Source organism: Lacerta agilis, chromosome 5, assembly GCF_009819535.1.
Source record: "Lacerta agilis isolate rLacAgi1 chromosome 5, rLacAgi1.pri, whole genome shotgun sequence".
NCBI lineage: Eukaryota > Metazoa > Chordata > Lepidosauria > Squamata > Lacertidae > Lacerta > Lacerta agilis.
In genome coordinates, this window is record NC_046316.1 from 95,565,724 (window position 1) to 95,580,132 (window position 14,409).

The 14,409-nt window shown below is 54.8% G+C and overlaps 1 protein-coding gene across 1 annotated transcript; it reads right to left on the reverse strand.

The window, feature by feature from the left end:
- Positions 1–9,157: 9,157 nt before the first annotated feature.
- On the reverse strand, positions 9,158–12,260 carry XXYLT1 (xyloside xylosyltransferase 1). Its single transcript, XM_033148215.1, has 4 exons — positions 11,793–12,260; positions 11,409–11,556; positions 10,678–10,810; positions 9,158–9,749 (listed from the first exon to the last, which is right to left on the reverse strand). The coding sequence occupies exons 1-4, from the start codon at positions 12,258–12,260 to the stop codon at positions 9,353–9,355; spliced, it is 1,146 nt and encodes a 381-aa protein (XP_033004106.1). The 3' UTR covers positions 9,158–9,352.
- Between the last annotated feature and the right edge of the window lie 2,149 nt (positions 12,261–14,409).

Here is a 14,409-nt window from a genome sequence, read left to right on the forward strand (position 1 = left end):
CTTTCATTTATTATATTATATCACCCAAAAGCATTTATAAACCGCTTAATATTTCAAAAATCTGTAAGCCATGTCCAGTCCCAAAACCACCACAATATATCATTGATATGTTAAAACAAAGACACAACCGTAACCAGATGAAACAGCCGTATAAGAAGACACAAAAGCAAATCAGTCAGGAATTCAGAGTTTCAGAGACTCATCGGAGGCTGGAAATCTCTCACAGGCAGCAGAAATCTATCAGAAATATGTTATTGGACAGCTGGGGATTGGGACTTATTTCTTCCAAGACAAACCAGAAAACAAGTAGTAACGATATTGGTGAGGATGACGAAATGAACCATTGCTTCTTCCAGTTGTTCTGCCACCCACAAAGAAAGAAACAGGTCCAAAGGGGGGGGGGGAGGAGCAGGAGGAGCTTCTCTGGTGGGGTGGAAGAAAGGGGGCCCCATCAAGAGGCAGGGGGGCTGCCTGGGAACTAAGACCCCTGATCCTTTTCTGCAAGCCAGCCCCCCACCCCCAGCCTAAATGCAGGAGTTCACATCCACTTCCTTTGACTTGCATTTTGCTGGTTAAGATCCAGGCTCTCTGGTTTGGGGCGGGGGGGGGGAGGCCGAGGGAGCGAAGTGAGCCCTGCGGCATCCTTTGTGATTTAGGTACACAATAGTTTTTGCCTCATTCCATGATCCAGGGATTGTCTGTTTTAATAAAACTTTATTAATGGGTCAGCAAGAAGCTGAACAATTTGATTTGGGCACTTATATAAAAACTCCGGAGGGCAGCCACCCCTCCCTGCCCCCCCCACGCCATGCTTTGCCTGTTGACTTGCTGTTTCCAGCCTTTCTAAAGCATCTTTGACCTCCTTTGTTCCTCTCAAATGGGGCAGAAGAAGAGGGCAGTTGGTGGAGTTAGTTTGCAGCAAGTGAGGATAGGAAAGGGGGCTGCTTTCCTCCCCCTGCAAGGTTCTGGTGTGCTCTCTGAGTTGACTTAGCAGCAACTCCAGTTGCAGTTGGCTGAGATATGTGCGTTTCATAGATTGTCCAACTCCTTTATCAGCTTCCTGAGGGTGCTGGACTCTCCTTCATTGGAGGCCTTTAAGCAGAGGTCAGATGGCCATCCATCAGGGATTCTTCAGCTCTGATTCCTGCATTGCAGGGGGTTGGACTAGGTGGCCCTTGTGGGTCCGAACCCTACAATACTGTGATTCCATGACAGCTCCACGGCACCACTAAAAAGAGCACATTCCGTGAAGGACCACCTGGGAAAAGAATATAAGTGCCAGGGTTGGCAGCAGAAAGCAAACTCATTGTCAAGCAGAGAACTCCACAAGGGACCTTTCCTAAAAATAAACCTGCCCCTTGGGTGAGAATTGCAGGCTGCAATTTAGATGGGAACATAGCAATCTAGCTGTGCACACAACTTGCCTTTCAGGAGGCAGCAGCTACAGGCTGAGCAGTGAGCCATCGAGATCTCAGAGAAGGACTATTGTCCTTCTGGAAAGAGCAGAGTGCCATGGCTTTCTCTAAAGCAGCTGCCTTTGGGATTGGGCTCTAGTGGGGAGCAGGAGGGTGGGGGAGTCTCCTCCCAGGCCCCTTTGCCTCCCCCCCCGTCTCCACTCATAAGTCTCACCCACCCAAATCAGGACTGCATTAATCTGGGCTCCTTTGCAGGCATAGGCAGGATGTAAATAGAATAATAATCTGCATTTCTGCCTGATGTTTCATCTATGATGATTTTGGGTGCATTTTGTTTTTTTCAATCTTCTGTTTATTTTGTATTGCAATATTTTTGTCCTGCAGGTCATCTCAAGACTATCTGCAGATTTCCTTTGAAAAATATAATGGTGTGAAAATGTGTGTTTAAGAGCAGCAGAAGAACAGGGGCAGGGATTGCTGCATTGCAGGGGGTTGGACTGGATGGCCCTTGGGGGTCCCCTTCCAATTCTACAATTCTAGGATTGCCTGACTGGCAGCCTTTCTTCGGGGCTTCAGACTCGGGTGTCTCTTCTCTTCCGGCTGTTCCTGAAAATGTGTCAGGGATCGAACTTGGGACCTTCTGCACGCCAAGCAGGTGCTCTGACCCTGAGCTCTTTTGCTCACGCTCCCAGGCATGCCATGGGTAGCTGGAAGCAGCAGGGAGCCCTCCAGGACCGGGAGGAACCGAGCCTTCAGTGTCACTGGCCCGATCCTGTGGAACTCCCTGCTACAGGAGAGTCAGCAGGCGCCTTCTGTGTCCACTTGCTGAAAAAGATCTCTCTTCTGCCAGGCCTATGCAGGAGACTAAGAGTGCACCCTTCCCCGGTGGCTAACTGATGTCTGCTTTCAATTCTTTTGCTTTTAACTTGTTTTAGCTTTTCCTGATTTATTGTATAGTTTTATGTTTTATATTGTGTCTATTTCTATGGCACAGCGGCATATAAATAGTTTTGTGAATAAATAAAATAAGTAAGTACCATGGACAGCATCCTGAGCTCAGTGGCAGCCTGCCAGTGGGGGTCTCCCTGACCAGGAGAAAATAAGGGGGCAGAGCTCAGTTTCAGAGAGCCGTCGGGCCTCAACACGCAGCAAGGACAGGATCCTGATCTACGCGGCTGAGTTTCCCTATAGAGTCTGTTCCTGCCCTTTGCCACCTGAAGCGCCTTTGGTGGGAAGGCGGCGAAGTGCCCATTTCACAGATCAACCTACGAAACACGCGTCCTCCTTTGCTCTTCCTCCGAGTGGCATCTGTTTTCGCGGCCTGGAAAGGGGTCGCAGCCTACGATGCCCCCCTGGAAATGGGGCAGGCAGGCGAAGAGGGCGAGGCTGGCGGCGGACCCTCCTCGGAGGGGCTGCTGCTCCCTCTCGTTCCTCTCCTGGGGTCGCGGGGGCTTGCAAAGGCGGCCCCGAGAAAGCGGAGCAGGAGGCTCTGCGCGAACAGGCTTTGCAACCCGCCAGGCCAGAGCAGCTGCCTTTGCGGCACATCCAATTCTAGAGCGGGCGGGGGGCTCGGGCGCCGCCAGAGCAGGAGGCGAACAGCAGCAGCTGCTGCTCAAGCAAAGCTATTTTGAGCGCAGCGGGAAATGTCAAGAGCCAGGCCCCCCGGATGGCACCCTGGGGAGCGACGTCAGCGGGGATTGGCGGGGGCTCTGCCCTTTTGGGGAGGGTTGTGAGGGGAGCAGCAGCGAAAGCAAACCGCCTTCCCCACCCTGGGCTGCTGCGGGCAGCAGAGGCGGCCAGAGCTTCCTTTCCAGCCGGCAGATTTCTCCTGGACAGGATGAGGCTCATAGAGAGGGATGAAAGGGCAGAGGCAGGCAGAGAAAGTGGGGGGCCCGGCACCAACCCCCAGCCTGGCTCAGAGGCCTCTTGGGGTCCCGGTGGAGGCCTTGGGCAAGATGCCATCCTGGTTTGTGTGTCGGAGCCATGAAAACAGGCAACGTGTTACGTGCACGCCAGGGACAGCTGGAAAACACTGCCCATCTCGTGCACAGCTCCGTGGTGCGACAGCATCTAAGTTGTGTGTCCAGTTCTGGTCGCCTCACCTCAAAAAGGACGTGGCGGTGGCAGGGTTTGGAAAACGTTCCGAAAAGGGCAGTCCGGGGGATCAAGGGGTTGGAACGACTCCCTTCTGCCCCATACATTATGGGGTCGACGTTGGTTCTGCAGAGCCACGAGGCCAGCGCCAGGAGTTGCACCTTGCCAAGGGACCCCACAAGGACCTGCGGATCTGCACCGAGGGGGGGGAGGCAATTGCGCCCTCTACTTCCCCATAATGTGGGGCAGAGCCAGACCAGTTCTCTCTCCCCATCTCGCAAGGCTTTCGTGGGGCTCAGCTCCACCCCCCACGACTTCCTGCCGACCTGGAACCTGCAGGAAGAGGAAACGAGGCGGGTGGCTCTGACTGGCGGCTCTGCGGGACCTGGCTTCTCTCCAGAAAGGCCCGGGCTAAAAATATCGCGCAACTGCAAGCCGGAGAAGGGGTGGATGACAGACAAACGCGCCCTCCTGGGCGAGCTGTCACTGCAGGACGGTTGCCTTGGCTGCAGCAGCGCAAGAGGCGCAAGCGGGCTGTTCGTGACTCAGTCCTAGCCAGGCAGCCTCACTGACCCCCGCTGAGCCTGAGCTGCCAGCCAAGCACCCAGGGGAAAGACCCCTCTGGATCCTGTCCTGGGCAGCCTTGGCACAGCCTCCCGGGGGCACCTGCCACTTTCCACAACAGAAGCATCTGGCTGGGAATTGGGACCTGGCAGGGCAGGGCGCTGCTCCTCCGCCGGGATGGCGCAGGGATCCTCCGTGCTACTAGCCGCTTGTGCAGTCCCAGTTCAGGGCTGGTCGTCTTCCTCCGGAGTCTTTTGCTACTCCGTGGTAGAGAAACGGGTCATAGAATCCTAGAATCCTAGAGTTGGAAGAGACCCCAAGGGCCAACCAGTCCAACCCCCTGCCAAGCAGGAAACACCATCAAAGCATTCCTGACAGATGGCTTTCAAGCCTCCGCTTAAAGACCTCCAAAGGAGACTTCGCCACACTCCTTGGCAGCAAATTCCACTGTCCAACAGCTCTTACTGTCAGGAAGTTCTTCCTAATGTTTAGGTGGAATCTTCTTTCTTGTAGTTTGAATCCATTGCCCCGTGTCCGCTTCTCTGGAGCAGCAGAAAACAACCTTTCTCCCTCCTCTAGATGACATCCTTTGATATATTTGAACATGGCTATCATATCACCCCTTAACCTTCTCTTCTCCAGGCTAAGCATACCTAGCTCCCTAAGCCGTTCCTCATAAGGCATCGTTTCCAGGCCTTGGACCATTTTGGTTGCCCTCTTCTGGACACGTTCCAGCTTGTCAGTATCCTTCTTGAACTGTGGTGCCCAGAACTGGACACAGTATTCCAGGTGAGGTCTGACCAGAACGGAATACAGTGGTACTATTACCTCCCTTGATCTAGATGCTATACTCCTACTGATGCAGCCCAAAATTGCATTGGCTTCTTTAGCTGCTGCATCACACTGTTGACTCATGTCAAGTTTATGGTCTACCAAGACTCCTAAATCCTTTTCGCATGTACTGCTCTCAAGCCAGGTGTCACCCATCCTGTATTTGTGCCTTTCATTTTTTTTGCCCAAGTGTAGTACTTTACTGCCAAACTGCAGGAGGCAGTGGAGGATAGGGGTGCCTGGCGTGCTCTGGTCCATGGGGTCACAAAGAGTCGGACACGACTGAATGACTGAACAACAACATAGTACTTTACATTTCTCCTTGTTAAAATTCATCTTGTTTGCTCTGGCCCAGTTCTCTAATCTGTTACGGTCATTTTGAAGTGTGATCCTGTCCTCTGGGGTATTAGCCACCCCTCCCAATTTGGTGCCATCTGCAAACTTGATCAGGATGCCCTCAAGCGCATCATCCAAGTCATTGATGAAGATGTTGAATAAGACGGGGCCCAAGACAGAACCCTGTGGCACCCCACTAGTCACTTCTCTCCAGGATGAAGAGGAGCCATTAATGAGTACCCTTTGGGTTCCGTCAGCCAGCCCGTTACAGATCCACTGAATGGTAGCATTGTCTAGCCCACATTTTACCAGCTTCTTTACAAGAATATCATGGGGCACCTTGTCAAAGGCCTTGCTGAAATCAAGATAGGCTACATCCACAGCGTTCCCTTCATCTAGCAGGTCAAGGGTACTCTGCCATGTTCTCTGCTGATAGTCCAGAAGCTGCCCTCTTTCCGGGGCCACGGCTGTCCTGGTAAAGGGAGTTGGGCTGGATTCGAACTCCCATTCTCCCCGACCAAGAGGCTAGGCTGGCAGCCGGGAGCCAGGAGGGCACCAGAGGGGAGGACACAGGGGGTGTGGAGCTGAAACACCCCCCCCCCCACCAGAAGGGGAGCGGAAGTGGTTCCTCCTCCTCTTGTCACCGGAGCAGAATAGCGTCCGGATCCTGCACCCCAAAAATATTTTATGCAGGAACCCCTTTGCTGCTGGGGTAACCAACAGGGCGCCCTGCAGAGGTTGCTGGGCACCAGCGCCCACCAGCAGGACCAATGGTCAGGCACGAGGGGCAAGAATTTCACAGAGCAAGCCGCTCTCTCGCCTGCTTCCCAGCCTAATCAGGTTGAGAATCCTGAATGGTAGGGGGTTGGGCTAGATGACCCTTGGCTTCCCTCCCACTCTACGATTCTATGATCTTGTTTCACCATCATTTGGTCCCTAAAGCAGGAAGAGCTGAGATGGGCGGCCTGCTGCTCCAGCTGTGAAGCCAGGCCAGGACGGAGCAGGCCCGCGCGCCCGGGTTGCTGATTCAAGTATTCGTATGAAGGTGCCAATTGCTTTCCATGACGCTGCCGAGACACCAGCCCTGCAGAGGCAGCTAAAAAAGGAGAGAAAGAAATCCTTCCAGTAGCACCCTAGAGACCAACTAAGTTGCTTTTTCCTGTAAGACCAATTGCAGTCGTTAACAGTCGTCAACAGGTTTACCATAGTTATCAGCCTATCACCCATTCCCACCACCTTTCTGAGTCATACCCCTCCCCACCCTCTCACTATATTTAAGGGTCTGGTGACTTCTGTTTCAGTGTTATCTTAAGAAGCGTGCATGCACACGAAAGCTCATACCAAGAACAAACTTAGTTGGCCTCTAAGGTGCTACTGGAAGGAATTTTTAAATTTTGTTTCTACTATGGCAGATCAACACGGCTACCTACCTGTAACTAAAAACAGAATTTGCCTCGTTAGTTGTGAGAACGGGAACAGCGCCCTCTGGAGGAGATTCTGAGTAGGCAACGCAAAGGACCCAGGGATGGAGAGAGGTCCACAGACCTAGAGCAGGCACAGGCAAACTCGGCCCTCCAGATGTTTTGGGACTACAATTCCCATCACCCCTGACTACTGATCCTGTTAGCTAGGGATCATGAGAGCTGTAGTCCCAAAACATCTGGAGGGCCGAGTTTGCCTATGACTGACCTAGAGGAAAGGGTCTGGATTCAGCTTGGGTTTTTTTTAGGTTTTTTAGAGAAAAGGAGAGGAAGAGGCAATGGGAAAGGAAGATGTGAAATGATGCCTGGCATCATTGAAAGCGGAGGAAGAAAAGTTTTCTCCTCTCTTATGACACCAAAATCCGACATCCAAATGAAGTGGAAGTTCTTTTCGATTGCTTTTAATGCTGTTAACCTGCTTTGGGACCTTTGGGTGAAGGGCAGGCAATAGCTAAATAAGTAAATAACAGCTGAATCCTGGAAAATTCGGGACAGATAAAAGGAAGCCCTCCTTTGCAGAGTTAAACTGTGGAACTCACACCCCCAGGAAGCTGTGATCCACGGCCACCAACCTAGATGGCTTTAAGAGAATCAGAAAAATTCTTGGAGGAGAGAAGGGCTGTCTGTCGGTGGCTCCTAGCCAGGATGGCTCTGTTTCTGACTACACAGACAGGGGCACCAATGCTTCTCCCTGCCAGTTGCTGGAAACCACAGAAAGAAAGCTTTTCTTCACCTACTTTATGCCAGGCAACCTGTGTCATGCTTCTATCATGTCTCCTTTTACTCACCTTTTCTCTAAAGAGTCCCAAATTTTCAACCTTTCCTCATGGGGTCCTTCCATCCCCTTGATCATTTCTGTTGCCTTTCTCTGAACTTTTCCCTGAAGAAGAGTTTGGATTTGATATCCCGCTTTTCACTACCCGAAGGAGTCTCAAAGCGGCTAACATTCTCCTTTCCCTTCCTCCCCCACAACAAACACTCTGTGAGGTGAGTGGGGCTGAGAGACTTCAAAGAAGTGTGACTAGCCCAAGGTCACCCAGCAGCTGCATGTGGAGGAGCGGAGACGCGAACCCGGTTCCCCAGATTACGAGTCTACTGCTCTTAACCACTACACCACACTGGCTCTCCCTGCTCTACGCTATCCTTTTTGAGGTGAGGCGACCAGAACTGGACACAGGATTCCAAATGCAGACACACCACTGATTTGTAAATAGCACTCTGTCAGTAGCTTTATTTTCAATTCCTTTCCAGATGATCCCTAGTGTGGAATTTGCCTTTTTCACGGCTGTCGCACATGAGCCCAACATCTCTATTGCTCTCTCTACTACAACCCAGAGGACCCACTCCTGGTCTTCACCACCAGTTCAGGCCCCACAAGTGTGTATGTGAAATCAAGATTTTCTGTGGGAACCTGCAACACTTTACACTCGTTTCCACTGAATGGTACTTGCCATGTTGCAGCCCCTTCACTACACTTGGAGAGGTCCTTTTGGAGCTCTTCACAATCTTTGTTTGTTTTAAGCACCCTGAACAATTTAGTGTCACCAGCAAACCTGGCCCCCTCCCTGCTCACCCCTGGCTCTGTGTTTCCCGAACTTGGGTCTCCAGCTGTTTTCAGACTACCATTCCCATCATCCCTGACCACTGGTCCTGCTAGCTGGGGATGATGGGAGTTGTAGTCCAAAAAGAGCTGGAAACCCAAGTTTGGGCAACACTGGTCTAGATCCTTAAGCTTAAGAAGCACAGGCCCCAATTCTGTTCCTTGGGGGACTTCGCTTTCTACTTCTCTCCGTTTGGACAGCTTTCCATTCCTGATCCAAAAGAGGCCTGGAAGCCACGTCAGGTGGCAGCCTCGTCTGACTTCCAGCAAGCCATTTTGTTCCCCTGCTGCAGACCCCTCTCCCCCCAGGCCGCTTCCCCCAAAGGTGAGAGACATGCTGGGCCTGTTGGAATGCATTTTATTCTGCCCCTGCAGAAGGGACAAGAGACTCCTGGCACCCTCTCCTTCTGCCTCCAGGTCTCTCCCCCTGCCCCACTGCCTGACGGCAGAAGAGCCACGCCATCACCCCAGGTCAAGGCCTCTCAGCCCCAGTCTCCCCTCGGCCCAAAGGGCAGCAGGGCCTTCCCCCCCCCCCCAGCCCTAAAGGCCGGGGCAGAGGGCTGAGCGCTCTAGTGGAACCGGGGGCCAATGGATCTCTGCAGAATCCAGGCTTGGTCCGCAAGAAGCTGTTCTTGCTCCAGGGGCCACGCTCCTGCTGCCCTGCTGGGCACATGTGCTGCAGCCAAGATCTGAACGTGGATGGCTGCACTCTGCAGTCAAGGGGGAAACGTTCACAGTCCCCTAGGGAGCTGCCAGGGAAATGCCTAGCAGGAGGTCTCAGCTCCAGATAGGCCTTGAGCTCACCTCCCTCTCCCTGCAGTGTCTGGGTCCAATAGCTGCCTGGTGGCAGAACACACCTGGCTCAGCATCCTTCCTGCAAGGCCCATGAGGATTCCTCCCAGGTCGACCCCAGTTGTGCGCAAGGGAAAGGGAGCGACAGTCTGGATGGAAACCCCCCAAAGAGACACGGCGAGAGCCCTGCAGTGACCACAGCACAGCTGCCCCCCCAGCCCACCCTGACCAGCCAGGGGCTACTCCTGGGGGATGGGCGTGTTGCAGTTGCCATGGTAGATCCTGACGTGGCCGTCGCAGCGGAAGTAGTGGTCAAAGACATCGCGGTAGCCATGGTCGCGCCACCAGGAGCAGAGCTGCCGGTTCCAGGTGCAGTCGAGGACGTGGAAGAGCTCCGGGTGAGCCATGCCCACCAGCGTGAAGAAGTCCTGGTCACCCAGGTGGCCCCGGAAGTGGAACTGCTCTGCTAGGCGCTGGGCGGCGCCCGGCTCCAGCAGGCGGTTGTAAAGCTCCGAGTGGCGCATGGCCTCCAGGTTCAGCAGGAGGACCCCACTGTTGAAGCCGGGGAGGCCGTCCGGCGGGGGCTCCCCCACCTTGGTCCCCGGGTGCTCCTGGCGGTACTGCCAGAAAAGGTGCCTGCAAGGGGGGGGGGGTAAGGCACAAGAGAAAAGGCAAGTCAGAGCAGCAGAAGAGCCCTGCAGGATCAGGCCAGTGGCCCATCCAGCCCAGCATCCTGTTCTGCTTCTATTAGAAAACCCGCAAGCAGGATCTGAACCCAGAGCAGCTCTCCCCTCCTGCCGTTTCTGCAACTGGGATTCAGGAGCATCACTGCCTCCGACTGTGAAGGGCAAAGCACAGGCCTTGTGGCTCGCAGTCACGGATAGCCATGAGTGGGTCTAATTCTCTTTTCACGGCATCCAGGCTGGTGGCGGGGGGGGGGGGGGGGCTCTGCAATGCCTTCCAGCAGGGACAGCCAAGGCGGCAAGAGTCCTCCTGTCTCTTCCAAACAAAGTCAGGAAGGAAAGTCGGCAGTGCGAAGGAAGGGGGCAATGAACACAGCCAGCCCCATCCCAGGGCCCCTGCTGGCAAGAACTGCTTACAAACAGCTGGCAAGAGCAAAGGAAGGAAACATCTGGAGAGCAGCCACACTCCCCAGCCAGCAGAGGAGATAGAGGGCGGAGCTGGCCCCCTTCCTCCCCAGGCTCCATGTGACAGCAGCAGTGCCCCCCCCCGAGGCCTGCCCCCCTTGCTACATGTGTCCCATGTCCTACTAGGTTTTCGTAAGCAGCAAATGAAATTGACAACCGCCCCCCCCCCAAAAAAAATGTGTGATGGGGACTCCTGTTGAGTTTCACACTCTGGGCCCCAATCTCCATCCCAAGAGCTCACTTTCCCCACATATTTTCTGGCCAACTTCCCTTCTCAAATCTTTCCTCCTGAGCATGGGGGGGGGGGAATTCTGGGAAGCCACATCTGAGCACTCCCTTGTGCCCATGTGCAGTTTCTGCTACGGTCCCAAGTAACCCCCATCCCACCCTCCGGAGCACCCACTGCTGGCACCCACCGATAGACAGGCTGCATCTCGTGGGCGATGCCAATCACGGCCCCTTCCGGGAAGTTGTCAAACTCTTCGAAGAGTTCCCGGATGTTGGTCCTGTACTCCACATCAAGGTCCACCTGGATGATCCGTGAAATCTCTGGGGCGGTAGGGGCAAAGAGGGGAGTCAGGAACCAGAGGAGCCTCTGAAGCAACTTCACTGCTCGCTTGCTGCTCCCCAGGCACCAGCTTCCACCCGGCAAGGGAGGCTTCATTCAGCACCCACCCAGAGGAAGAGGAAGGGGCCGGGAACTAAGACCATACATGGCAGTCAGGTATGGGGCAGGGGGTGGGTCATGGGGGCTCCATTACTGTATACTGCACCTTCTCCGCTCTCCCTGCTGCACTGAGATGAAAGGGGGGCAGTTCTTGTGGTGCATTCTGGGGCAGGGTTTTTTGCTGCCAATGGCAGGGGGAAGGCAACATGGAGCACCTTCCTTGTTAGGTGAGAGAGAGAGAGAGAAGCCCCTTGCTGCCATCCCCTCACCCCATCCTATGGCGGTGGCTGTGGGCACAGTCCCTTCTGTCCCCAATGGCAAGGCAAGGCCCTGGGGTGGCTCGTCTACTCAGTCCGACTTTGGCAACCTCACCTGGCGCTGCCACCATGGCTGAGCTCACCCCCTTGACCCCAAGCATGCTGGGAGAAGGCAGGTGGACGGGTGGGTGGGGGCGGGGGTGCTGCCCATTGCCCTGCTGACCTTTGGGCAGGACGCGGTGCATGGCCAGCGAGAGGAAGAAGAGGGAGTCGCCATAGTAGGTGCCGGCGCCGGCGCTGAAGAGCTTCTGCATGGCCTCCACGAGGGGAAGCAGCTTCTCCGCCACCACGTCTACGTCGTGGAAGACCACCTGCGGGAAAGGGGGGGAGCACCACCCGTCAGGGGGTGGGATGCGCGTCGGGGAAAGGGCTGCCCGCACAAGAGCCCCGGCCAGGGACTTTGCGCACGGGCGCAGCGGAAGGGAAAGCGGCCCGGTCTGTGCCCCGCCACGACCTCCGTGGCCGGGGAGCGCGGTCGCCGGAGTGGCGCCTGGCCTGGGGGAAGCTGCCCTCATCCGCCCCCCCCGGGAGGGGGCAGGGAGCGCACCTTGTGCTGGAACTGCGCGCTGCGCAGCGCGTCGCGAAGCACGGCCTTTCCGACGGGGCGGCTGGGCGCGTCGCTGAGCAGGTGCAGCACGAGCGCCTGGCGCGGGCCAAGCTTGGCGAAGCGCGCCAGCGAGCGCAGCGCCGCCTCGGCCTTGGATCGCAGCGACGTGTTGCGCTCCGCCTTGGTCAGCAGCAGCAGCACGTGCAACTCCGCGTCGCCCGCCGCCCCGGCCGCCGAGGCCAGCCCCGCCGAGGCCAGCAGCTCCTCGCCCGCCTTGGCCTTGCTCTCCCCGGCGGAGGCGGCGGCGGCCGGGGCGGCGGCGGAGGCGGGCGGCGGCCCGCGGGGCTCTGGCGAGGCGGGCGAGCGCGCGTAGTACAGCGCGCACAGCACGGCCAGCGCCGCCGCCGCCGCCAGCGCGCACGGAGGGGGCCGCAGCAGAGACGCCGGAGACCCGACCAGACGCGCCATGGTCGGCGGCGGCGGCGGCGGAAGAGGCGGAGGAGAAGGACGAGAAGAGGCGGACCCGGCAGCGCAGCAGCAGGAGGAGGAGGAGGAGGAGGAGGAAGAGGGTCTCCTGGAGAGGCGTCTCCCTCCCCGTCCCGGGGAAAGCCGGCGCAGCGAGGCGAGCGCTGCAGGGGACCGCCGGCATCCCGCGGAGATGAGCGGGGGAAACATCCAGGGCGGACCAAAGACAGGTCTTCTTCTCCAAAGGGCCCCGACGCAGATTTAACACACCCCCCCCCCACCGCCCCGAAACCGGGACGCCTTTAAAAGAGGTTCGGGAAAATTAATGGAGAGGGATTGAGGGCTACTGGCTGCTCTTGCGCTCGGATCCGGACTGAGGGTGGGGGTGGGGGTGGGCTTGGCCCGATCCAACAGACACCCCTCCCCCTGCTCATTAGAGCACCTTAGAGACCAACTAAGTTTGTTCTTGGTATGAGCTTTCATGTGCATGCACACTTCTTCAGATACCTGAATAGATATAGATACCTACTATATATTACTTCTCCCGCCCATTTGGCTTCCACTTGTCATCATCCCGGGATATCAGTCTTTCCCTTCTTTTTTACTACTATAATATTCCTTATAATCCTATCTTATTTTCTTCTATCCTTCCTTTCTAACTTATAGTTCACAATACAGAAGGTTTAGAAATGGATCCAACCTTTCACAGTGGGGCATTGCTTTCTCAAATAGTCTCCAAATTTCCCCCAATTTTGTTGAAATTTTTGTTCGCTGCATCCTCTGATTGTATCAGTTAATTTAGCCAGATCTATATAACTAAATAATTTTCCCTGCCATTCTTTAATTCCCAGTACTTCCTTCCTTTTCCAATATTGAGCAATCAGTTCTAGCCGCAGCTGTGGCATATAAGAAAAGTTTCTCATCTTGCTTATTTATTTCTTCGTCCACTATCCCCAGTAGGAATAGTTCTGGGTTTTTCTTTTTATTATATTTAATCATTTTCTTTAATTTCTTCCAAAACCTTGCTGAATCTTTTCTAACCCTACAATGTCCTTTTTCAGGCGAGGCAACCAGAACAGTACCTGGCATCTCAAATGTGGTCACACCATAACTTGTATAATAACAGCATTATGTGATGGGCAGTTTTGAGTTCCTTTCCTAATGATCCCTGGCTTGGATTTTGCCTGTTTCACGGCCACTGCACACGGGGTCAGGATCTCCATGGGGCTGTCCACTGGGGCCCTGAGGTCTGATTCCTGGTCAGGCACTGCCAGTTCAGACTCCAAGAGCGTGTATGTGATTTTTGTGTGTGTCCTTGCCATGTTGCAGCCCCTTCGCTGCGTTTGGAGAACTTTCGGAGCTCTTCACAATCTCTGTTTCAACCTCCCTGAACAATTTAGCATCACCAGCAAACTTGGTCCCCTCCCTGCTCACCCCTGGCTCTAGATCCTTTAGGAACCATTTAGAAAGCACAGGTCCCAATCCCGATCCTTGGGGGACTCGGCTTTCTCCATTTGGAGAACTCCCCATATTCCTTCTCTTCTTGCAAAACCAGTTCCTGACCCGTAACAGGACCTTTCCTCTTTGTAAGCTCAGCTTTGTGAAAAGCTGTTAAAAAAAATCTTTACTAATATTTTCCACCAGTTTTCCTGGGACACTCATTTTTTAAAATGGGCATTAGAACATGCTGGGGGGGGGGGCAGAGTGAGCCCAGTGACTTGGCCAGAGTCTCCACCATTCCAATGTTGAGGCACCACGGTCAGTAGTTGCAAGCCTTTGGTGGCCCCACAAGCCGCTCTTGGCTGGGAAATGCTGCCCCCGAGAGGTAGGCTACAAGGGGCGGGGAGGAAGAAAGTTACCATCAGGGAAGATGCAAGAGAAAACTGCTTTGAAAACAGCCAAGTGATACATAAATCTTGTGAAGGACATAAATAAGACAAGCTCTTCCCTGTTGTCTGCAAGCAGCCCCACCCAAGGAGGGAAGGCAGCTCAAAAAGGGGTGGGGTGGGGGAGATCCAGACAGGAAGAGATTCCTTCAGCCCCGCCCCCCACTCAGCATTTGAACACCCCCCTTCCCTTCCTCCCCCCCCCCAGCCACTCTGGTTGCATTTTCCAGGTGATACAACTGCTAACAAACTGCAAACAGCATCTA

Coding starts and splice junctions, on each gene's coding strand:
- XXYLT1 (XM_033148215.1), bottom strand. CDS start 12,260: ATGGCGCGTCTGGTCGGGTCTCCGGCGTCTCTGCTGCGGCCCCCTCCG. Junction 11,557..11,792: donor GCGCGCAGTTCCAGCACAAG/GTGCGCTCCCTG, acceptor CCTTTCCCGCAG/GTGGTCTTCCACGACGTAGA. Junction 9,750..10,677: donor GAGATGCAGCCTGTCTATCG/GTGGGTGCCAGC, acceptor CCCCCCTTGCAG/GCACCTTTTCTGGCAGTACC.